At 40.4% G+C, this 26,263-nt stretch overlaps 1 protein-coding gene across 2 annotated transcripts in view; it reads left to right on the plus strand.

Annotated features, from left to right (window-relative positions):
- UNC5C (unc-5 netrin receptor C) overlaps positions 1–26,263 on the plus strand; it is a 250,256-nt gene that overhangs the window by 152,869 nt on the left and 71,124 nt on the right. For both annotated transcript variants that reach the window (XM_014875273.2, XM_088163959.1), the window contains exons 2-3: positions 3,239–3,460; positions 21,334–21,477. In XM_014875273.2, coding sequence (XP_014730759.1) covers positions 3,239–3,460; positions 21,334–21,477 — 366 coding nt within the window. The remainder of the gene's footprint in view (positions 1–3,238; positions 3,461–21,333; positions 21,478–26,263) is intronic.

A 26,263-nucleotide genomic window follows, 5' to 3' on the forward strand; every position in this document is an offset into this window, starting at 1 on the left:
ACAGCCTGGCACAGGGGAACTGGGGCTTCACACCCTCTCTACCTGTAAACCACCATCCTGCCACTTCAGCTGGTGTGCCTGGGTGAGAGGGCAGGGGTGCTTTGTCTCCCTGCACACCCAACCCCGTCTCTTTGGGGGATGCAGGAAACAACAAGTGACTTACTGCTGTGGGTCAGTCACAGAGGTTGATTAAGCCACCAGTGACCTTTCAGCAGTGAAAAGCAGCAGCAAGGTTCCCTCAATGCTAATGGAGGTAGACTAGCTTTGCAGTGGGATTGCTATTTTTTCTGCCAAACGCAGTCATGGTGATATTCTATATGTTTCTCTTGAGAAACTGCTCTATAAAAACCAGCATTGTTGCTATTAACAGCAGCAGTACGAGGGCAAGGATGGAACGAGCATTCTCCAGTTCAAAAAGCAAAAATCTTTCTTAGCTACTATCTTAATTTTTTTTTCTGGAAGTGGCGGTTTTAATGCCAGTTTCCAGGGACATGGCAGCCTTTGAGCACTATTTGTGTGACAGTTTGTGAATGGTTTCCATCTATATCCCTAACATTTAAGAGCGGTTCAGATGCCTCTTGATAGAAATGAGAAAGAGTGTGGAAAAATAAAGCTGAGCTTTATTATTGCTCAAGAAGAGTAAGGAGGAATCATAGCAAGAAGGCAGTAAGAAAACAGGCTTGTACCTGACTGTGGGATGCCAGGTTGGTGGAGAGAAGCAGCTATCACCAAAATCAAAATGTGAGACCAGATCAGAATGTACTGGGCAGTACTTTGAATACATACAAATAATATTTATAGGCAGTTACCTTCAGGAGGAAAAGCCAAACCCACACCTGTTTATCAGGCTGATTAAAGAAATAATTTTGAAAACCTTTTTTTTTCTTTCTTGCAGCTTGCTGATTCCCACCTTTTAGACTTTCTAGTTATCTTTGTTAAGGTGCAGTTAATTGGTCAGGCATTGTAGTTATTGCCTTTGATAATGTGCAGAAATTTAGTGGTGAAAATAAATACATTTGTTCTTCCAGTCACCAGAAATTAGTGAAGCAATACTTGTTTAATTATAAAACATATGTGTGCTTTGTTAGTTTCCATCTGTCTGGTGCTGATTTGCAATTAAATGACCAGAAGAAAAAGATATGTCCTGTGGCAATTTAGGGGAAATGATTCATCTCTAATGTTTGTGTCGTGGATGTCTATGGAGCAGCATGTAGGAGAGGGAAAGCGGGGATGTGTGCATGGAAGGGGATGAGGAATGCTAAAAAGCCTCTTGATTCAGTTCAGACATGTTTCATTGTCATGAAACCAAATGAGGACTCCCATTAAGTAACTGTAACTCGTCTTGCTTTTTGGATAAAAATGGGGGGCAAAATGGACCAAGGAAGAAATACCTAATGAGGAGAGGAAATAGGATTGCACAAGAAGGAGGTTGGTGTGGTCAGAGTGAAAAGGAAACTGCAGAAATAAAAGGAAACATGGGAAAGTGATAAAAAATTAAATTTAATTTGAGTATCTGGAAATGATTAATTGGAGATGGAAATGTAAGTGTTATAGTGTGTCACAGATTTTCCCTTTGCTAGAAGAATGTCAGGCCTTATTTATTGGCCCTTTTTTCTAGCTTTGAACCAGTTCACTTCTATTAACTCTCAGGGAGTGATGCAGTAATGAGTCAGGCCTAATACTCCCTATAAAATGAGACACAAAGAAGGACAGAAGTATTTTTAAATTAATGTGAAGGGGGGGTTGGAAATAAAAAAGAAATCAAATGGTGAACATATATTCTCTTCATAAACAGTTTTTGGAGGTTACAAAATGGTTTGCTCTGTAAGGTATTCCCATCACTGATAAAGACATGCACTTTACCTTCATACAGCTTCATGGATGGGTACCAAATTACCTTCTCCCCATCTCTCCTTCATCTGTCCCTGTTCCTTTTTGTCTTTCTGAAAAGTGGTATCTGGAAGGAGAGTCGTGCCCCTTGTCATTCTGTACACGGCCTGCACAGGGAGGTCTCAGTTTCAGGGAGGGAGCTGTCTGACATTCCATCTTCATGAAGACTGGCAGGGAGGAGATAGCCAGCCAGTATTTTCAGTTGGATGTTCTGCAGCATTTTATTGATCAGCATCAGCATCCATCACTAGGTATAATGACAACAGTGTCAGAGGCAGAAAGGGGAGATTGAGGGAGGCCTTCAGAAGTGCCAGCTCACTGCTGGTGTGTCTGTCAGGAGTTGGTGCCCCCCAGCACTTTGCTGCTCAGAGCCTCTTGGATGTTCTGTGCTCTGATGGCAGGTGGGGAGGGAGATGGGGAGAGGGCCATTCTCAGCTGAACTTGGTGCTTTCTGATGTGGCAGACTTCCTCTGCACAAAGGGGCAGAGGAGTTGTTAAAGAGGATTTGTGAAGGGGGAGGGGGAAAGGGACGTATGCATGTTTGGTGTTTTTAGTCTTGCATCTGCACGATGGATTCTTTTCCTCCTTCTCCAGACTTCTTTAATTAACTTAATTCTTTGCCAGCAGCACCAGAGAGGTGCTGAGGTTCCTTGTGTCAATAGCATGTGTCCGTGTTTGCCCAAAATGTCACAATTTCACAGCTGCCCTCCCCCCTGTCCCAGCTCCCATGCCCTCTCCATAGCAAGGGCTGCACAGACCAATGTACAACTGACAGACTAAATAAAGCATAGCTTGGCACCTTCATTAGCAGTCTTAGCAGGAGAGTCAGAGTACAGACAAAGAGGTCCAGGCTGGACTTACATTTAGTCTTTTGCCCTCAGCAGATCTCAAATTGCTCATCTGAAACAAAAGGTACTGTTTCCTATTTGGACCAGCCTCAGCTGGCGGTAGCTATCGCACGCACCTGATTACACAGTGCAATAAGTCACTATTGAAAATGTGACCTTGAAGTCTCTGAAAGTTTCTATTATTTTACTCAGTGGTTTTGCAGGCAACTCTACCAAGCACTAACACAAAGCTTTATTGCTTGTATTGCCAATGATGGTAGCAAAGGACTGATCCCAGACTGTGAATGTGCACATCTCTGTCACATTACGGAGAGGGAAGAATGCTCAGGATGTAAAGAAGAGTTTCTTCCAGTCTGGAAACAGCAGTGCATCTAAGCCTCAGTTTAGGAATGCTCCTAAGATAACATTTTATTCAAAAAGTATGCACCTTTTTCAATTTTCATGAAATTTTTGCAAGTGTCTGCCAGCTGAATTTTGGTTCTTTCATTTTTCCTTTACAGATGATGACTTTTTTCATGAGCTTCCAGAAACTTTTCCATCTGATCCTCCAGAGCCATTGCCCCACTTCCTCATTGAACCCGAAGAGGCTTACATTGTGAAGAACAAGCCTGTGAATCTGTACTGCAAAGCAAGCCCAGCCACTCAGATCTATTTTAAGTGCAACAGTGAGTGGGTTCATCAGAAGGATCATGTGGTGGACGAGAGAGTAGATGAAACCTCTGGTGAGTTTGTGTTATGTTGTGAAGGGATGAGAATGACCACCATTAATATCAAACCCACTCTTGTAATCTAGCAGCCCTTTCATATGGCAGCTGCTTTTCTTTACTCATGTTACAGCTGTGAATTCTGTATTTGGCATTACAAAACATTCCTGTCGTGGCACAGGCCTTCATCCAGGTCAGCTAGTGCAACAAGAGTGTAGAGCACCCTGACCAAATCTGAAACCAGAAAAACAGGACAACCATGCACAAAAGAAATGAAATTCCTTTTCTTCAGACAGGTCTACTCCCAGTTCACTTCCCCAGTGTCACAAATTCACAGTGGTTGCCCTGTGTTATTGTCACAGACTGAGAACCATTCTCCCCAAAGTGTCAAGGAGCAATTGGGTTGTTACTAGAATGATGTTTTCTTGGGGAGGTATGAGGAAAAAAGGAGAAATTTAATCAGTTTTCAGCAAGAAAGAAGGAGAAAGCACACTTGGGCACACTTTAGAGCACTATTGATCCAGAGCAAGCACCTGGCTGTTATTCATTGCACTTCTCTGCCTGCTCTGTAGAGCCTGTAAGAAGGACAACTACAGTATCTTAGCATCCTTCCTCAGTCAATACCAGAAATCCCACTGACATTCATGGAAGTAAAACTGGATCCTCACAGCACAGAAAAAAAAAAAAAAAAAGAGGGGGGGTTGTGGAGTTTAAAAACTTGAGCAATAAAGCAGTGTTTGGGAAGACTGGTAATCAATAGTCTGAGACACATGCAAGGAGAGAAGCAGGACTTACTGCTGTTTTGATGGCTCTGAGAAATAACTGGATACCAAGCAAGTAGGTACTTTCCATTTGGGAATTACACCACCACTTGGTCTAATTACTTAGAAAAATAACTCCACCAGATGTCTTGGAAGTCTCTTGTGAACCAGGTTTTATTTGTTTCAGCTCATTTATTTGCACAAAGATCAAAAGCATAAGCTTTTCTTGGTACTCTCACTTGAAAAAGAGTAGGTTGGGGTAGGAAGAAAGGCTGGAGGAAAAAAGTCTGTATTAGACTTGAGACCTGTGTATTCATTTGTAAAAATTGGCTTTTCCACAAGTTGACTGCAGGAGAAACACTTTAAAAAAATTTATGTTGCTTAGTACATCTTCACTGTTTTTCATTCCATGGGATCCCAAGGGAATGAAGATGGGCAAACAGAAGGACAGCTATGACTTAAAGCTTATTTTATTTTCATAGCTTATGACAGCTATGAAAAAAAGCTTAATTTTTAAAGTTTTCATGAACATCACAATTTAGAAAAATGAAAGTTTTTCACTACAAGTGAAATATTCATTCTTTTTTGTCAAAAATCTCATTGTGGGAAAACTTGGTGATGTTATAAAGGAAATTGCATTCTACAAGTGTAAAAGGCAAATCTTTAAAAGAGAAACATCAAAATATTTCAGAGGACAGATATTTTGCATAATAAACAACAGCAATTATATGCAAATGAGAGCCATTATCAATTAAAGATTAATACCATCTACTGGAGTTCAGTGGGGGGGAGAGGTGTCAAAAGCTGTATATATGTATATATGTCAGATTATTAGCACAAGAGCCACAAACTTAGTCATGCTAATAGCTTGTTAAAATGAAACTGTCATCAAAATCCAAATTTGTCAGTCAGCCTGGTTGTTGCCAGAATATTGGTTAATGCATGTCACAGCTTCAGTGTTCGTTCACCTTCCTGTAGGCAGATTTGGAATCTAATACTCCTAGCACATAAGTGGCAAAGAAATAGGTAAATAATTTAATTAAGGTTGTGATAAAACAGTATTTTCTTTAAATCAATGGAAACTCAGGAAAATATATTCACTGCAGATTAAGCTGCAGAAAAAAAATTGCAGGAGACAGTGACTGTGAGGGTTCATTCCAGCACCCGAAGAAGGAGATATCAGCTTGGCAGCTTGCACCAGTCAGGCTGGCAAAGCCCTTGGACTCTCACTTTTGAGACTATTTTGGTTTCTTTTGCTATTTTTGACTAGATAGTGCAGTTGTAACCTCGGGCACAGAAGTAATGACTGAGCTGCTCAGAGGGTGACATAAGGATCCCTCTAGGTCCAAAGCTACACTGCTGCTGCCTCCTGACTTGCGGTTAGAGAGGCAGGAGAAACTGCCCACAAAGCAGATTAGGTCTAGACTTCTCTGGGGCTCAAAGGGATCTCACTCACACAGTGTTTCTGCAGGGTCAGTCGTGTAATCCCAGCAACTGAAAACTGTGTACATTCTTCTTTCCTGGTATTTTACTCTTCCTAACGTCTGTTCTGCCTGCTTATGAAAGGAGGACCATGCTGAGGAGATATTCTGCTGTTGGTTTTGAACCAGGCTTTCAATTCTTTACATAGACAAGCAAAGCAAAGCAAAACAAGGCAAACAGACAATAAAATATGAGAGGAAAAGAATAAAGGTCACTTGTGCTTTCTTTTCTAAAGGACAAGTAATCAGGAAGAAAGGGATCTAACGTACAGGTGTGATGCTAGCAGTACATCACCTTGGGATTGTAAATGATGCATGAAAGAGAGAAATAGGTTTTGATTTGCAAAAGATTATGTGTTCATGGACTTTGAGCCTGTGCCCAGGAATGAAATCTATGTAGAGATGATTAACTCTTCTTATAAGGAAAATTTGTTTCTGTCATTGAGATGACCAGAGAAAACAGCATAGCAATAGCAATGGCACACAACATGGAATTAGAGTGCAGCCAAGCTCTCATTGAAGAGATACCTAGATAGAAATTTGTATGTGTTAACAAGGTTAATTTTTAAGCAAGGAAAAGAAATATTAATATGATTTTTCTCTGTATATTTTTTTCTTTGTGAAAGAGAGAAGATACAGAATGAGAGCAGTAGTTATATATACTTTGCACTGTCGGGTATTTTAAACAGTGGGTAAAGCATTGCTGTAAAGAACATGCTCGGGGACTCTGTGGGAGTTGTTGCCTTCTGGTTGGAGAGGATGAGAGCTGTAATAGTGACAGAGTGTTCTAGTACCACTTTATTTAATTAAATTAGCCTGAAGAGAGAGCAAAATATTTTATACTGATCGAGTCTAAGAAACCTGAGGCTGTACACAGAAGATCATTACATTCTGTTTTTAAATCCTGAGACTCACTGGAATTTTTCTTCTTTATGGAAGAAGCTAAGCGTTTTCATAAAGAAGTCAAATGGATGCATTGGAAATGTCTAGTGCACACCTTTGACTCTTTCATTTCCTATATATATGAAATACAAGGCAGGGCATTGGTTTTTTTATGCCTTTATGTCTGAATATTTTCCCATTAATGCAGAAAAGAATAAGAACACTGGTTTTGAAAAACAGAGATGAGAGTTCTTTCGAGGAAACACATTTGATTTTATGGCTGACTATCATAAAAGATAACAGCAACAGAAATAAAAGGAGCCCTGTAGAACTGATGCTTTTGGGGGCAAGAAAATTCCATTGTTACAGGGCAGCAAGTTCAGTAGCATCAATAATTGTTAGAACAGTTTCTGCACATTTTACAAATTACTGTATCTCTGAAAATGACTGTGGAAAAGATTTTTTTACAATGAGGATGGCAAACACTGAACCAGGTTGTTCAGAGAGGCAATGGATGCCCCATCCCTGGAAACATTCAAGGTCAGGCTGGATGGGGCTCTGAGCAACCTGATCTAGCTGAAGATGTCTCTGCTCATTGTAGGGAATTTGGACTAGATGGCTTTAAAGCTCCCTTCAAATCCACACTATTCTGTGATTCCATTATTTTATTTTGCATGTGTGCTTTTATGGAGAAATATTTTCCAAGATACACACACTAGTTCTGCAGTGGTGGGAGAATTGTGGTCATGTAGAAAATCGGTGTCTTGCACTCCTTTCATTTGTCCAGAGGGATTAAATGCTGCTATATCAAACCTCATATGCCAGTGATGTACAAAAGAAAAGCAGAAAAAGATCTGGACCTTTTTTTTGTCTTTCAAGTTTGGATATGCATTGTAATATTTTCTCCTTGACTATTAAGGTGAAATGATCCATAAACCCACTCTTGCCCTCTGCAATGCTAGGGGCATGTTTTTCTCTCTCCTTCAAGCAAAGAGAAAACATTTGTGATTCTTTAAGTGCTCATTAAATAGACTTATTGGACAATTCAGCCAGCATTATTGTTTGCCTACACTGTCTGTTTTCTTTTGCTGGGATCGAGAGGAGGGCTTGGGGAGTTTGCTGAGGACCCCCTGCTTTTGTCCGATTAGGAGAGTTTATCAAACTGCACTTGGAGTGGACAAAAATGCACTTCTTTTCAGAGAGAAACCGGACTTCTTTTTTTTCCAGTTTCTTTACATAGCCACCACTATGCTTATCTCCAAGCGTTATCCAACACTCATCTCCCACCATTACCTTTCCCAATTAGTAAAGTATTTTTGGATGACTTGCAGATTCAATGAAAGGAGACTGAGCTTTTGATGTAGGGTCAGCATTGATCCTACAAATCAGTGTAGCAATGTACCTAAGGTAACAAAATGGGAGTTTGTTACCTTAAGCAACAGGTTTGGCAGCCTCTCGAGGGAGTATATACCCAGCTAGCCAAGTCTTTCATATATCAGATCACCCTCTCAACAGAAAGATCAAGGATTGACATCTGCTCTTTTGCCTTTAAAACAGCTCTTACAAGATCCTGCAGCCAAGACAGCAGTGGGGAAACCTTCACATTCACTGTGCTCTTCTGGCACCATGTAGAGAGGCAGGAAAATCACTTCCAGCACAAAATGCTCTGTTGCTTCATCTTCCTCTCTGTGTGTACATCTCATGAAAGCCATTTATTTTGGTGTTTGTCACACCACATATTAGAAGGCTGCCTAGCCCTAGCGGTAAAAGTCCATTATTTAAACTGGGACTTCTGATTTTACAGCAGAGGTCATCATACAGCCTCTCATTTTGAGAGGTTACATTAATTTGTCATAGTACTTTTTATAAAAAAGAAAAGTTATTTTTTCTTAGTATTGGATGTCTTTAAGTAACAGCGTTGAAGAACTTTATTTGGCAGCCCGCATAGAAAATTCCAGTGCCCCCAATCTCCAAGTAAGCAGAGCTCAGGGAAAGATGTGAAGGGATAATATTTTACTCATATCTTTTACTCCTAGATCTTCCTTTCCTAACAGCTATTTTCTTTCTCTGCACATCTTTTTTGCTTAATCTCTTTTTGCATCTTGACATGCTGTAGCCTCCTAATACTCTGTATTATTTTTTAAGAATCCAAAGGATAAGGAAAAAGCTATTTTTCTGAGCAAATGTGGCAAGTGTCCCTATTAACTTCACTAAACATATAGCAAGTAATGCTGAATGCTGCAGTTATACTTAGCCTGCAATATTTTGATTCTCTAGGGTAGACTACCTCGGGGTTATGTTAGTAAGGGTAGCCACACATCATAAATAAGGATTGCTTTCATTCCGCCATTGTCAGAAGTAATTTTATTTTCTGTTTATCATTGGATCAAATCCATTACAGACATCAAGCACCCATATACAAAATAATTATTTCTCAGCAACGTATTGCCAATTTTTAGCTCTGTTCCTTCAATACCCTGCCCTAATCCAGCTCGTTTCAAGGAAATTTAAAAATATGTCTAAGTATCTCTTCCCAAATGCACCTATTAATAGTTTTGAGATGTGAGTTAGAATTGATACTACAATCTTCTGGTTTTTTTCTGTAATTTGAAATCTGTTCCGTCTTTGGAAGGTTGCTGCAAGTGAAACATGCTTATGTATGTATGGTCCAAAAGGCTGCAGGTGGTACAGAAAGAAGCTGAAAATTCTGTTTCTCAAAAAAACTGGAACTCTGGGGAAATGCAGGCTCTTTACTTTCATAAAACATATGAAGAAACCCATGGTTTTTTTCCTACTTGAAATTTAAGTTGCAGGCATTTTTTGCTGTCACTTAGGCCCTCTTCTTTCTGCCTGTCACTCCCTGTGGCCTGACAAGCATCTCTCCTGGGGAAGAGGAGCCCTGTGCCCATCACTGCTGCAAGAGAAGTTCTCCTCGTAGGTTGCATCTTCAAAATCAACTGCTGGGAATGTGGTTTCCCCTCACCTAGATCAAGGGAATACCCAACAATAGAGCTGCTGCAGACAGTGTTTTCAAGCAGACAGTTTGCAATTTTATCTTGAGTAATTAGTATATTTGGATAGAAAAATAGCCATTTTGGAATCATCAGAAGAAACACACAGAGAGACAGAGAATCACCATTTTCTAGAATACACTTTTAAAATATTGGGGGGTTTTGTTGAAGGGAGTGGAGAAATTGCTAAGGTCAGGATACACCTGTGGAAGGGAAATAAACGTTTGTAAACAGAATAAGACCAATGGACCAGATACTTGCTTCTGGAAGAAAATCTTATAGTCAATACTAAGACTCTCCTTAAGCCCAGGGAGATAATCTTTTTGCATAGAGGCCTGCAAAAGTCTTGAAGGTTTTGAGTTAACTGAGTATAGGATTAACTTAAAATATATGCATTAACATCTCAGTAATTTCTTATTTAATGAAACAGTTTTGTGTGGGGGTGTTGTCCCTCTAAGCCTTTGTGGAAGGCTACTCCAGCTCTTAGACCAAGACATCTTTTCTTGTGTTCCTAGCCATTGAGATCTGCCTTTCCTTCTGCTACTGCTGTCCTTTCCAGCAGCTTTTTCCCTGTGGGGGTGTGTGCCCAGCCGCCTTTGCAAGCAGCAGCAATGGACATCATGAACCCTCTTCCCTCCAGGTGCTGAGCTGACTGGGACAGGTTCTCCCAGCCTTGCTCTATCCTTCAGGGTAGTCAGGCATGCTAACAGGGAGCCCAGAGGGAGCTACTCCTTCTGCAAGTTAATCGCTCTCATGCTGCTCCTCTGAGTAGTGATGGACCCATGGGAAGGGTCATTTGCTCATTCCAGACTTTCTGTATATTCACCACATATCTGTGCAAATCACTCAGTGTCTCTGTTATTTACCTCTGCAAAGTGCTTTGGGACCAAAAGATAAAAGCATTAGGATATTTATTCATTTCTTATTGCAGCATTAACTTCCTATCTGCAGCTGTTTGCCTAATTGTCCTGGAGGTTTCCTGTGGGCTTCTAGAAAAACAAATGTGAGACAGGAAATAAACTTATTTAAAATAATTAGAAGAGAAATGTGGATACCTAGTGCATTCATCTGAAGCATTTGAGGACACTCCCCTGAATATTTCCAGCCTACATCTTATCTTCTCAAAGATTTTCCTTCATTAAACCCTTTGTTACACACTAATACTCCCATTAATTCCCCAAAAGATGTCTTCTGACATCAGTCCGCCCACCACAGCTTCAGAGTAGCCACAACTTTGCACAGCAATGTTCTTGTTTCCATTCATGTTCCCCAGCTCCTTTTGAGACCTTTGTGTGGGATCTGGAGTTCCTGTGGTGAGGGTGGTCTGATGCCTGAAAGGCTCATAAATGTGGTCTTGATTTGGAAGTGAGTCCCAAAGCTCAGTCTCCATCCTGCACCCACGGCCCTAAATGGAAAACAGCTGTTTCTTGGGTACAGGAATGGCAGAAAAGAAGTGCACTGTGGAAAAGAAGAGCCAGAGCCAAGGTCTTGTGTGCCGTCAAACAGAAGTGCTGCAGTCAGTAGCACCTTGGCAGGAACACTTGCATCCTATAAGTGTAGTTTTTTCAGTTAATTAAATATGAGAATGAGTAGGACTAGTAGAGCTGTAGTTTCTTCACAAAAATACCTAGAAATACTCAGGGAAATGGAAGGTCAAAATGATACCTTACTTTTTCTTCTATGCAAACAAGTTATAGTCTAAGCAGCCAGATGATCTGTCTGTAGTCCAACACTCTTTAGAGACATTGGGGTCTTAATGACTGTGCTAAACATTTAAGTGTTTTCCAGACTCCCTATGTCTATCTAAGCTTGTGTCTCAGTGACCTGAGTGGCATCTTCTCTGTTTTCCTCTATTAGCTCGTTAGGCAGAGAAATCATCAGCTGAAGAATTCCTGTTCCTTAAAACTACATTGGAGAAATCCTTTCCTTTTTAAATTTTTTTCTTTTTTTTCTTTTTAGGAAAAAACCCAAAACATCTGTATGGAGCAAAGCTTTACACATAGATCAGATTTAGCAAGGCTTTTTTTGCTATGCAGGTAGGGTGCCAAATCATCGCTAGTGTTGAAGGGAAAGAGAGGTGCCTGTCACACGCAGCTCTGACCCGTACAGGATCTAATTTTGTGCTGCCTTTACAGGTTCACTGCCTGTATTCATTTTGTCATTCCCATGCATTCCCAATTTGTACATAAATGAGCAGCATGATGTGCTAAGGTCCAGCAGAGCTGCCATTCACCTGCAAGGTTACGTACAGCTCTTTCTCCTCAGGTTTTGTTGGAATGCCTTTCACAATTCCTTATAACTTCTTATCCTCTTCAAAATTTCATTGTAAGAGTAGAAAGTGAGTCTTTTGTCAGACTCTTCTGTGTCTTCTATTCCCTGAATACAAATCTTTAGGCCCTTGCAGCCTCTTCTATTTTTTGCTGCCAGATTTTGATTCAGAGAGGATCTTGGTTGGCTGATTGCAGTTTTTGGGTTCCCAGTGACTTGTACAATTATTTCTTTGTAATGAGTGCTGATGCTGCATCTGGGTTGGTTGCTGCACCCTCCTCTGAAGAGGAGTAAGGACTGCCAGCCCTGAGGAGCAGTGATGTCTAGAAGTAGATCAGGTTTGCTTTGGGTTAGGTTAGTGCTTTTGGTTTTCATCTAAGGTGGAAACCAGTATTGGAATTCAGAGTTGTGGGTATCAAGAAAAAAAAAAGAGTAAAAGGAGGCATCTAGACTTACAGGGATACTTTGATGGCATTTACATATGTAATTTAAAAGGTCTTTTTTTCATGTCAAAGTCATACAATCTGCAGAGGAACTTGCCTGCATCCCCGGTGCCCCCCTCTAGCTGACAAGTATCATGAACTGTGCTGTAGCCAGAAACATGTACACACCAAAGGACTTGTGTGACCACCAGGCTGCCTTTTTGCACGCCTTCCTGCCATGATTCCTTTGTTCACTACAAACTAAGAAAAACCTCCTGGTGTTCAGGAGCTGGTGTTTTGACTGCTGCCCTGGCGCAACCCTGAAAACATGCTGAGTGGGGGAGCAGACAGTAAATTCCCAGAGCTTCATCTCTGTCTGGAGAAAGTCACATCACTTGACAGCACAGTGGACAAAGCTGCTTTGAAAGCAGCTGCTAACCTTTTTCTTCTTTTCTTTTTAGTTATCTTTTCTTTTTTTTTTTTCCAAGACACCCAGGTCAGCTGTGAAATGCCATCCCCAGCATGAAGAACAATGACAAAAAATGATGGGGGTCTTAAACTTCTCCTCCAACCTGCTGTTCCTGCACATTGCAGACTAAGAAAATAGGAAAACAACTGCTGAGGAGGCTCCTGAGTGACCCCTTGTGTCACGTTGAGACTGTCCTTGTTCCCACAATAACTGCACCAGCCACTGAACTGTGTCATTGCATAAAGTTCACAGAAATAAGGCATTTTCATGTTGTCTGTTCTCAAAACCATGCAGAGTGGATGTGATACATATGTACATGCGCAGATATGTATTTTAGATCTGTAAGCTGGTAAGTCAATAAAATAAACATTTAAACTTGATGTATACTTTTATATATAAATTTACACACAAACCCATTTATTGTTCATTTCCCACCTCCCCCCTATCCCTGCCCGCTATGCAAGGGAATGTAAACATGCTGTTCAAAATTCAGATGCTCTCGGTTGGCTTCCCAGATGTTTGAAGTTCAATAGATTTCTTTTTTTTTTTGTTTTTTTTTCATAATTTCCTCTGCTTCTTCTTGTGAAGTGCTAAACAACCATTATTTCTTTTTGCCTGCACATTGCGATTCATCTGTAGGCTCTAAACTGCCTCAAAAGTGCTTCAATTTTACATGAGCACTAAGCTGGGGACTGGGAAGCATTACCCACTGCTGAAGGCCCAGATCATTAAAAAGAGCATGTAAATCCTCTGAACCAGAAATAAAAAGTGCACAGATCTTCTTTGTGAAGTCTCAACTGCTGCTTTAAGTAAAACATGAACCATTAGCATGGGTTTTTTCCTGGCTCTTGAAAAAAGTAAACCAACACCTTTTCTCAGATGCACGTTCCTCAATCAAAAGAAGGGAAGATTGGGCTATGACCCAAGAGTAAGCTAAGAGTACACTGCTAAGAGCTCACAATCCTACTTTTCTCTGTGGACAACCTGTCTTCTTTCCACCCCCTGTAAATAGCACCAGGCAGGCAAGGAATTGTTTGGGGATTGCCACCTGGGGTTTCTCAGTGTCAGGATGACTTTTGGGTCAAGATGCTTCAAGTCACATTTGTTTCTGCTCCTAGACTTCAGCCTCTGTGAGTTCAGAAATTACGATGGCCATTGTTAAATGTAAATATATATTGGTAAGGAGGGTTTTCTTTGGAGTCCTGCTACACTGGAGCTTATTGCTTTTGTTTCAGGAAAAGGGAAAAAAGAATGTGGCAACTGTAGGCACATATTGTTGTATGTGGAAGAGAGCAATGAATTTTGGAGCAATTTGTACATATTTACTGTCAACCAGAAAATAGCCTTCATTAAGAAACAAAGGAGGAGGTGTTTTATCTCTGAACGGTTTGTAGGCTGAGAACAAGCAATCCGATGTTGTTCTAAGGTATTAAACAGCAGTAGTTCAAGGGTGATGTAAAGCAATCAGCTGCTGAGATTGGCCAGGGGAGGAGGTAGCAGAGGGGCTGTTTTACCTTCCCCAAGGTAAACAAACCTGCAGGGCTGTGCTGGCCACCCCCACCAGGGACCAGGGCACACGGTTTGTTTTCCACCATCATCCAAGGACTCTGTTTTAAAATCTCCTCTTCATCTTATGCAACTTGGTCCTTCAGTTGTAGATGGGAGAAGAACAAAACTGCCTTGTTTTCACTGAAAGAACACAAAACCCAATCAGAATGCATGTTCTTTAATTCCAGTTCAAAGGAAAATCCCTCTGAAGACATTCCTTTGTAATTTTTTGCGTAAGTCAGTCAGTTAAAAAATGTTGGGGGAGCTGGAATTTTAGATTAACTCAATACTATTAGGTGGTAATTAGGTAACATAGGTAGGTGTTGCAAACCAGTGCAAACTTGACATGGGTTTTAAAGCAGTCTTGACTTTATTATGCAGTTGCCTGCACCTGTGTTAATTTGAGTTCAGGATGTATCTGCTTCCTAAAGAGAAAGTTATGAAGAGACCAGGAGTATCTGGAAGCCTTTAATTTAAATATTTAAGCTAATATTTCTGGAAAATTGTGATCTTCAACCAGGTATTTTGCATTGCCAGCCAGCCTCAATTTACAGAAAAGCAGTATATTGAGACAAAACCAGGTATAAGTAGTCACACTGTGTAGGATTACTGAGTGCAAAAGCTGTTTACACTTTTAAACTATCTCTGGATATCTATCTGTCTATCTATCTTTTGTTAAGATTACAGGTACTCTATATAGAAAATAAGCTATAGGCAAAGTGTGCCATTCTGCAATCATCTCAGTCCCATTATGCTGCACAGAATACATTTTTCTCAGCAAGAACTTAAATATTTGAAGCCATTCTTCTTGTGCATAGCCTATTTATTCATTTTTAAACATCAAATTCTATAGCTTAAGTATTCTGATGTACATTCAAGTGGAATAACTCTCTGACTGTGAGGGATCCATCTCTGCAAGAGGGTAAATAAATTTAAATTCCTGCATAGCACTGATTTTTTTTTTTTAACCTTTGTAAAAAAATTTACTTCACCAAGTAAAGCAACCAGACACAGGTTGTTTATACCATCTATGATGAGCAATTAAATAAATTGAACAGGTCATTCCAGACTATCCATAAGTAAAAAGATCATAATCCTTGGCTTTGGTCACTTAAATTTTGCTATTAAAGGTAAAAGGCCAAAGGACTACAAAAAAGAAACCAATCTGTTTCCCTTTTATTAAATCTGTTTACAGTCATACCACTTTGACTTACGGTCTTGGCCATGTTCATGCGGAAAAACTATGCTACTGTTTTAAGTGGTTACTTAGTGAGACTGTGTTTCAAATCTTAAAACAGATGAGGAATATAACTTGATTCTATAGCAGCATGTGTTTCATGGGTGTGCAGAGGAATTCCCCTACCCCAGGGCTGTTTTGCTGCTGGCTCCCCAAAGCCCCTTCTACCTGAATTAGAAGTGCTGTCCCTGCCCTCTATGTCCCCTCCAAGCAGTGGGAAGGGAGATTTGGGGTCTTATTCACTTGGAGGGACCTGGGCCTGTCTAAGCAGGGAGAGAACCAACAGGCCAAAATATCAGGTTTGTGAGGATAGCCTGACAACTGACTTTCCAGAATGTATAAAGGGTTACAAGTTACCTTTGTGAAAATGGGCTGTATTTCCATACTTATTGGCAGTGGCTGCGATATACCTGCCATCTATATGCAGGTATTACTGTAATGTCTTTTTCCAGACCAGTAGGTCATGAAGTTCCATCTCCTTGAGAAATGTGTTCTTTGGCGTATGTGATTACTAATTAATGAAATACCTTTTGGGCAAATGAAAGCACAAAAGCACAGAAACTCTTTGAGCTACTTACAGAGAAAATAAACAAAGTATCCATGCAGTTTCTTAGAGTTTGTAAGTGCAGTTTAGTCTTGCAACTAAATAGTTCCTGTTTACTGTTCTGTCAGAGGGTTCAAACACATATCAATGTAGCACTTTCACCACAATTGCTCTATCAAAGTCCTGAGGAGTATTTTCACAGGTCTTGGGTATTAATATCAAACACTGAACAGTTATGACAGCCAAAATATATCAAAACAGTTTCTTGGCAGAATGATGCCCAGTGTGGTGTAGGTATTAACTCTGTGACCTAGAGTGACTCCAGGCTGAATAATTACATTTGATTAATTGATAATAATTTTCTGTTTCCTGATGTTTATGGTGATCATTTATTGTCTTGTACAGTTTTATATGGTTGTAGAACCTTGAGGCATTATTGTTACCCAAGAAAGAAATGAGTCTGATCAGCAAATCTGTTTCTTTTAAAATCATTGGGAAATTTGCCAATTACTTTAGTGGATGCAATATGGAACCCATGAGTTATAATTGCAGTTATCAATAATCTGCCATAATATCTACAATTGTGTTGCATTTGCATACATAAAAAAAGATAATATTTGTGCCTCTGAAGGCCAGATAATCTATGTCACAGTTTGTATAGCCAGCTAAGTTAAGCACTTGGGGACCGTGTGTATGAAGTGTCTTTGCTTGATTGTGTTTCTAGGAAACAGTTATAATAAAAGACCATGCATATAAGGCATTATTCCCTCTTAACACTTCCTTTTGCTCCGTGAGGGGTAATAACTTGGCTTTTGATATACACCATGAGCTGATGCCTCTCTCCATGGTTATTGAGCTGCACACATTAGCAGTAGGCAGACTGAACAAGATTTCTTCCATTTTCTGCCTCTCTCTGCCCATTAATCCCTCATAACGTGCAAATACAAAAATAAGTGAAGTTCTGGTTCCCTCCTACACCTTTTCAGAGCCTGAGTTGTATTAGTCCTGCAAATACATATATTTTATTGAAATGAATGATTGAATAAGCTGTGCTAGTAAGTAGGCAAAAAATGTAACTTATGGACAACTTCTTAATTCACTGGACTGAGACATAATTGCAGACCAGTCATGACAAATGTCATGAGCCTTCTTTGTTGCTATCCTCCAACCTGAACTGGACAGAAAACTACTAGGGCAAAAGAATATCTTAGACTGGTATTCATTCTTTAAATCCAGCTGGTGACTGAGCCCCACACAGCCACTCACTCACTCACTCACTCACTCACTCACTCACTCACTCCCCTGGTGGGATGGGGCTGAGAATCCAGCAGGTGAAATACGGGGTTGAGATAAAGGCACTTTAAAGGTAAAGGTTAAGGTAATCCAGAAACTGTGCAAGTGAAGCAAAACAAAGAATTTATTCAACACTTGGTAGGCAGGCAGGTGTTCCCAGAAAAGCATGGCTCCATCACAAGTGACTTGGCAGGACAAATACCACCATTCTGAACGTCTTCCTTATTCTTCTCTCAGCTTTATAAGCTGAGCATGTCATCATATGGTCGAGGATATCTCTTTGGTCAGTTCTTTGTGGATGTATAAAAGGAGCCTGTCAAGCATTCCAGCTGCCCACATTGCTGTTCTTTCCCTTCAACTGTGTTTGTTATTGCATTGCTTGAAATAGGAAGAACCTGACTTCTTGTGGGTTGTTCCACCATCTAAGTGAGTATTATATAATTCTGGAAATGTGCAGCTTACTCGTATTCAAAGAACGCCCACATTTATACTGTGTATCTTCACCTGCTACATATCTTAGCTGTGTGAAAGACCTAGACTGAAAAATTCAATATATTTCTAAAGAAGAAGTTAAGGTAGAGGATTTACTCTCTGTGAGAAGATGACATTTTGTTGCTTTTGTTGTGAAAAAGTAGAATTGGCCAGGACCAGGTAGGTTATATGATGCATAAATTAATACTAATCCATTAGTCTGTCTTGTCCTAAGTATATTTGGACAAAATACAGGGACCCATTTTATAAAGTAACTTTATAATTTTGCTCTCAGAGATTATGCACTGACCAATATTCAATCAATTTCACAAACAGTTGCCTGAATAAGAGGTGCAGCACATAGTATTGTCTGGAAATATTGAGACATGGGTTTTTCAGCTTTTTTCTCCTCTTTCCTTTTTTTTTTTTTCCCTTTTCCATTCCTCTAGCTAATGTTCTTTGGTGTAGAAGCAGAAGCAGGTCCAATAGAGATAAGATTAAGATCTCTGTTTGAAGTCATGATGCAAGGGTTTTCCTGTACCTGGTGCCCACGTGAGACAGATAAGCAATACTCCTAAATGAAAGCAGACAGAGTGTGCCTGCTCCTCTGTGAAATCTGATGTACAGCAGTGTGTCACCTGGTAACAAGACAGTTGCTATCTGAGATATCTCAGCAAATTGCAATTTTTGCAATATGGCCTAGAAAGGAATTTTCTGTTTGGAGTGATGTTGGAGTAGCAGAAGGAATAAGATTGTGAGTTGGTACAACGAGGGAAATGTGTCTCTTGTGCTTGCCCCAGGGTCTGAGGGTGGGTGTGTTTCAGCTGGTGAGGGTTTTCTCCTAAATCAATGTGGCTGTTTGTGCAATATGGTGGCAGTAGGCTCGGCTGGGAAGCAGTGGTTGGAATCAAAGCTCCGAGTTCTAGTTATGGGTCCTTTGTCCTGAGATAATCTTGTGGCACCACTAACTGGTTTGATACATTTTGAACTTTAGGAAAAAAAATTACCCTAAAGACACAATGACATTTTTTCGCTTGTAAGCAAAAAGAGGTAAAAATTATTTGCTTTGGAAAGAAGGTGTGAATCTCTTTGGTCATGGCACAACTGTTGATATTATTCAAAGACAGAGTTCCACTGAATAACCTGAAACCTGCCAGTAATTCATAGCTGTCCCTAAAGACATTACCAGGAGTAGCTTGTAATTTTGGACTAGAAGGCATCTCAGGAGGTCAGAGATAAAAAGTTCTTCTGGTGCATTCAGAGGGAGCAGCTATTTGTCGTATAGTTTTGTATCTTCCACAGACAATGAGAAAACAGCGTTTGTGTCCTGAATGTTAAGACTATTTCATAATCATTATTAACAAGTATGGTCATTATGAGCCTGCTTGTTTTGGCCCTTGGGTAACAAAGTTCACTGCTTCATCAAGCTCTGTCATAATCAGCCTTATTATAAAAACATAATATTGTAACCTTCAAAAGCTCCCTGGGCTAGTGCAATAAAAACTGTGGGAATGAGCTGAAGTAATCTTTAGGCTAACAGCAGTTGCACTGGGAAAATGTAACAATTTTTATGGATGTAATGTACATGCTCCCTCCCCACCCTCTTCATGCTCTTCTCACCAGGACAAAAGTTATCCCTCAGACCCCTCTTGGAGCCAAATTATCTCATCAAAGCAGAATAAGTTTATAACACAGTATTCACTGCATATCAAATGCCCATGCACTGCTTTGATTTCTATTCTTTGGAGTGCTGTTGCCGTATTTTGAGTATTTCATTTCGAGGAGAAGAGCTATTAAGTGTTTCCCCTAAAGAAGTTGATTATTCAATGGCTAAAGATGTCAAGGATAATGAAATAAAAAGGGAACTGGGCTGTGATACTCCCTAGCAAGAAAATGCATCTCATTAGAAGGCATTCCCACCAGAGAAGTCTATGGTGTTACATGCCTTAATTCCTTTCTGCTGCTAGGTTGTTGCCCAAGTTTGGGATGCAGGCAGCATGCAGCCGCAGTGACAGTGCACAACTGTGTGCAAACAGTAATTAATCGTTGGCTCCCTGAATGGAGCCTCTGTGAGGCTGGAGGCAAATCAAAGGGCTGGCCTGGTTTCCAGGGCTTGAGGAACACGCCATGGTGTACAATTGGGAACATTCAAGTTATGAATACCCCCTTGTAAGCCGTGTGGCAGGAGGCTAAGGGTAGCTCACCTCCACAGGCTCAAGTCTGTGCTCAGCAGGAGGACTTGCCCTTTGGTGTTTGGTGATGGGGACAAACTGCATGCTCTGATCCAAGGATAATTCAGTTCAGTTTCCTGGCAATTCTGGAAAGAAAAAGAAATTCAATCTCACTACACAAAAGATTTGTATGTGAACTTATATATTCAAGGCAGTTTGCAAGAGTGCGTTTTTGAAATGGCAGTGTTGTTCTCTACAGGCAGACATGCATTAGAAATTTGTCGATACTTGGGCATCATCAGCAAAGACCAAATATGCTGAGAAAAGGTGTAAACACTTTCTCACACCCCCACCCAGTAATTAAGAGCCTTTTGACCCGGGAGTGCATTTTGAAGCAGGGAAGGGGATTGTGTCAGTGTGAAACACAGTGGTTGTCACTAGAGGATCTACACATTTTGTCAGGGATCCTCACAGTGGTGTCTGAGACACCACAAAATTTACTTGCTCTTAGAAGAAGAAAAACAGCTTCCCCAGAGAAACACTGAGTGGGAAATGTGGACAAATCCTAGTCTGCTTTGGAAGGATGGCAAGTGGGTCACTGTCCTCATGGATGAAGCTGCGGGTTTGGGGGAGGGTTGTGCTGAGATGGGTTATAGAGGGCAGGGCCAGAGAGACTGTCAGGCACCGAAATTGTGTTTCACTCTGTTATAAAATGCCTTAAAAAACATTCCAGTACCTGCAGGATATATGACATTAGTAGTGTCCATCTTGCAGCTTGCAAGAAACATACTGCAGCACATGTGCTCATCATTATGAAATATCAGGACATTTTCTGCCCTCCTGGAATCCATTTTCCTGGGCAACTCAGTGTCACAGTGTACAGGACTTTTCCCTGTGCTGTGTCTATCTAGCAAAGCGTGATGAAGTACAAAAGGGCTAAGGAAGTAGTATAATTTGAATTATTATGTGGTATATTATGATATATCAGAATAAAACTGGTCTGGAATGTCCCTTGATGTGAATTGTCCTAGACATGTGGTACAATTTATATTAGCTGAGGTGTTGTTCCTCCAATTTGTCTAAAATACTTGCTGTTTGTGATAAAAGTCAAAATCTCAGCAATTAGTTTTTCACTCACCCACATCTCTCATTTTGTAGATAAAGTGGGAGTTTCTTCCCCTTCCCATCCTTATGACAGTCTGTGTTGCTGAGTAGATACTTGTAGAAAGCTGTAAGGTCTCCCAGCAACTTTGCAAGCAGATTTCTGCAGCTACACTCCTTTTCTGTCCATCAGCAAGCCCAGCACTGACCAGTGTTCCTTGCACCCTGCCAGGTCTGATTGTGCGGGAGGTGAGCATCGAGATTTCCCGGCAGCAGGTGGAGGAGCTCTTCGGGCCGGAGGATTACTGGTGCCAGTGCGTCGCCTGGAGCTCGGCAGGCACCACCAAGAGCCGCAAAGCCTACGTCCGCATCGCCTGTGAGTGCTCGGCTGGGCAGCCTGGGGCCGTGATGGCTGGGGGAGGAGAAGGGCAATCTCTGCCATTTCAGGGAGATGTTTCCTTTCCAATCACTTAGGACCTGTATTTTGTGCAGTTATTGATGCATGCTGAAACTCAGGCCTTCAGAAATACTCACAAGAGTTTCAGTTTATTTTCTTATTAAGTGCTAAACCTCATTCTCCTGTGTGTGGCATCAAAACCAGTATTTATTGAGTACAGCAGTTTTATGTCCCAATAAAAGTGCCTGAAGCTAATGAGTAGGAACCTTAACAAAGCAAGCTATGGGAAGAGGGGATAGCTGTTCTTTTCACAGAACCACAGAATGCCTGAGTCTGGAAGGCCCCTTTGGAGGTCATCTGATCCAACCTTGGCGCAAGCAGGGCCTTGTAGAGCCAATTTCCCATTACCATCTCCAAATGCCTTTTGAATATCTCCAACAAAGGAGTCCTCACCTCTCTAGGCAACCTGTGCCACTGCTCTGTCACCTTCACATTGAGAAAGTTTTGCTTGATGTTCAGAGTGAACTTTCTGTCTTTTATCTTCTTTCCATTGCTTTCTCCCCCATCACTGGGCTCCACTGAAAAGAGTCTGGCTATATCTTTGTTGCACTCTCATCTGGTGTTTATACATGTGGATGGGATCCCTCTGAGCCTTGTCCCCTCCAGGATGAACAGTCTCAGCTCTCTTGGCTTTTTCTTGTAGGAGAGATGCTGCTGTCATCTTTGTGGCCCTTTGCTGGACTGCCTCCAGTATGTTCACGTGTCTCTTGTGCTGGGGAGCCCAGAACTGATCCCAGCACTCCAGATGTGACCTCATAAGGGCTGAATTAAGGGACAGGATCGGCTCCTTCACCTGCTGACAATACTTTAACACAGCCCAGGACATCTTTAGCCTTATTTGCTAACATTTCCTATATTCCTCACTTCTTGTCAGCTTGGTGTCCACCAGAGCACCCAGGTTCTTTTCTGTAAAGCTGAAAATACATATCACTGCAGTCAGATAATAGAGCTGCTGTTCCTTAGCAAAGAAAAAAGTGTGTGTTTAGCATATCAAGTGATCAGATTGGATATATGAGTTTGAAAGTGGTCATCTCAACCCTAGTATTTCATCATTGTTATTCATGGCTACTAGCCTCAGTATTTATTTGGAACCATTCCCAGCTTAGACCCCAAGAACACAGGGCAACCAGTTCTCTGAAAACAGATCTTCATTTGACTGTACAAATATTTAATGTTCATTAATTTTCAAAGAGGTGCTTTTCTTTGTAATAGAGTAGTCACACTGGGGACTCCCAGTTCTCTTTCACATGATGTTCTGTATAATAGGAGCAAAATATATCATCTAGAATTGCCTTTCTTCCACTGCTTTCACCTCAGCAAAAACACATTTTGTGAGAAAAGGTCATTGGAAGCTGGATTTCCAGTAAACCTATATTTCCTGCACTGTGCCTAACAATTTATAATGGGATAAGAGAATTCTTCCAGCCAAATAAACCTTTTCACAGACACGTTAGAGGAAGGACTCTCTGTCATTATAACTCTCCATTAAGGTCTTGATTCTCCTTCTGTTCTTGAGAAACTAGTATTTGGTTAAATCCTCAAAGAGGGGGTACCTTCTGTATAAACATCCAGATACAAATCTCAGCAGTGCTATTTAAATACCCATTTGAATGCTTTTAGTCCAAGTAAAATAGGAAATAGGGATCTGTACTTTTAAGTATAGGCCTGCCCTCAGAGAAGAATTTCCCCAGGGATAAGGGGAATTAAAATTATTGTACAAGACAGTGTTCCTGCAAAAGCAGAAATGCCATTACATGTGTGCATATTGCTTTCCCCTGGCAGGAAGCTTTTCAAAACTTTGAGGATTTTCCTTTTTTGTACTGAAACAAAAGAGAGTGATTTCAATTCTTTTTTTCTTCCAAGCAGTCAGCACTTCAGAGGCTTAGCAATGTTTGAACAGGTTTTTTAGATCATGACTCTGCAGTTAACTCATCGAGTAGATTCTTATGTCATGCCAGGTAGTCCTTGACAGATGACCATTAAATTAATACAGTTTGGAATTATTTTATGTATACTTACATTTATTTTACTTGTTATTTAAGTAACTTTGTGTCCTGGCACACCTGTGCACTTAATTTCTATATAGCACATAATCATTATGTGTCAATGCAAGTTATTTTGTATCAACTGACATTCCTTCCCAGGTGTCCACATTTCTATAAAAGGTGCTCATAATACAGTGTGCTTATTTTTCTTACTATGTTTTGGAAAGAGAGGAACACTCAGTTCAGTGATTTTTCCAGAGTCTCAATATCTTTATTTTTTTCCCCCCCCCAGAAAAGTCTAATTAAATAAACACCAGGGAGCTTTAGAGTCCTGTAACTCAAATGTGGCTTTGTGTTTTACGGAAGTTTTTTTAACCTCTTGTCCCTGAATTTGGGGTTCTTGGACAGCTGTAACACAGGCAAGTCACTTAGCGTCCTTGGGATTAAGGGCTGAAGTATGCGTCCTTCAATCTGCGGATTTTAAACCAGCAGCAAAAGCACATTCTCTGCAAAATTGTCCATGCACAGATTTCTATAAACTTGTTGAGTAACTCCAACCTACTTTTTGGGAACTCAGGAAGATGATGTGGGGAATATGCCTTACTTTCTGATGTCATTTGGTCTGTGAGATCACTGTTTTAAACTCAGTGTTTTAAACTCAGTTATAACAACTCTCATCTGTATTCACAACTTTGACTTCTTAGGACTGAATGTGCACTGGCAATATAATAGTTGTGTCATAATGAACTTCCAACACATCTGGTTAGGTATTCTGATGGCTACACAGTGTGCCATGAGACGGGGATAACAATGTAAGTTTTATGCAGTATGTATTAATCCAGGAAATCAAGGATGTCCAAATTTTAAGAAGGACAGAAGAGTCCATCTCTCCATATCAGTCTGTAGCTATAGCTGCTTATTTGTCACCAGTGCAGTCTTCCCTTTTAATTGGCACAAGAGTGAGCACTGACACCTTTAGAAAAGGTGTGGGGGGGCAATGGAGCATGTAAGCTGCTTAAGTGGAATTATTTATCTAAATATCTGAACCTGGTGATTTTATCTTGAGAGGTAGCATAACTAGCCATATCTAGCACATTAGGAAAGCTTCTCTCCTCTTTCTCTCTCTCTCTCCCAGTCTTCCTCTTCTCTCTATCTCCCTCTTTCTCCCTCTTCCTGTTCATTCCTTCTCCTTTTCTCCTTATCTGCTTTCTGGTTTTTTCTCCCTTATGCCTTTACATCTTATTCTGGAATTATTGTGTCCTCTCAAGGGCTGGAGCTGCACTCCATTAAAACAAACAAACAGAAAAATAGCACCCAGCATCACTGTTCACTGAGCGTGTAATAGAATTAACTAAAAAGTAATTTAAAAGTGTGAAAAATGTGCATCCTGGAAAAGCAGCTTCTGTTTGTTTAATACAGGGTCAGGCATGTGTCAGAAAGTGCATAACAACCTGGTCAATGAAAGTTCTCTGTGAAAATCAATTGCAACAGTCCTTTGACCAAGAGCTTCAGTTATTCAGGAAAGGAGTGATCTATAAATATGGACTAAAGATGATGCTGGTTTTCACAGGTTGCCCATGCTGGCAATATAGACAGGAAGAGTCTGAGTTTAAAGATAACAGTCCATCTTCCCTAAGTGTTCTGGCATTTAACACCAAATCACTGTTGCACTCCTGGATCATGTGTATGCTGGGAAATGACTCCCTTCTGTGCAAGCTGTTTCTGCAAAGGCATGTTTTTCCCGTTTCATGGAATTCATCGTCCTGGGGCATAGGTCTCCCCATGAGAGCAGAGCTGAGCATTTCATCCTCTTAAACCAGCAGATTTGTTGAGATTAATTTTCACTTTGCCATTTTAGATGTTTCAGAAACCAACAAAGTAGTGACACCTAATGTATGTATTTTTGTGGAGCTGGAAAGATAGAATAAAATTTCTGAGGTATTTGCCTATGAAAGTGCTAAAACACATTTCCTATTTATTCGCACATTTCTGATTTATTCTAGGCAAATCCTATGAGGAGCCTTAGAAGTAACTAATATGTTTTGATACAGTTTTCCTGCTCAATTAAAAAAATTTCCTGTTGTGGAGGGAGGGAGAAAGAAGGAGGATTGGGCAGCTTTACTTTTGGCTTGGTGAAAAATGCAACCAAATATAAAGTTTTAAGGTGAATTTTCTGTAACAGAGCTGGTGTCATTAAGGAGATGAAACCTAATAGGACAAAATTCCTGTTAGAACTATGAATGAGATCTGAGCCCTGCATAACCAAAAGTAGAGTTAAACCCACTGGAACATACATCTGATAAAGACTAAACAATAGCTGCAGGATTTGACCTAATTTTTAGATCAGATAATAAAGGGGTGGCTAAGACAAATTGCTTTGAGCCCCTGTGCATAGAGCAACCTCACTTTTCATTTACACCACTTTGGTGTTGCTGTAGCTTCCCTGACTTCATGATGTTAACCCATGCTCTCCTTGAGAAAATACAATAAAAATTCAAGCCCTAAATCTGCTCCCAGGTTTTGGATTTGCTGAACATCTATGAGAAAACATAAGCTCTTTCTGTAATTTCTATTACCTGATCTTTCTTGGTGTAATGGATGTGAATAGTTGTTTTTCTTTTCCTTTATTCATTATCTTAAAATCAGAATTAAAAAAAAAAAAAGAAGAAAAAAGATTTTTTTAAAGCCCTAATGTAGTAAGGAACTGTGCTTGTTAATCT

This window comes from Sturnus vulgaris, chromosome 4 (assembly GCF_052056855.1).
Source record: "Sturnus vulgaris isolate bStuVul1 chromosome 4, bStuVul1.hap1, whole genome shotgun sequence".
In the NCBI taxonomy this organism is placed as follows: domain Eukaryota; kingdom Metazoa; phylum Chordata; class Aves; order Passeriformes; family Sturnidae; genus Sturnus; species Sturnus vulgaris.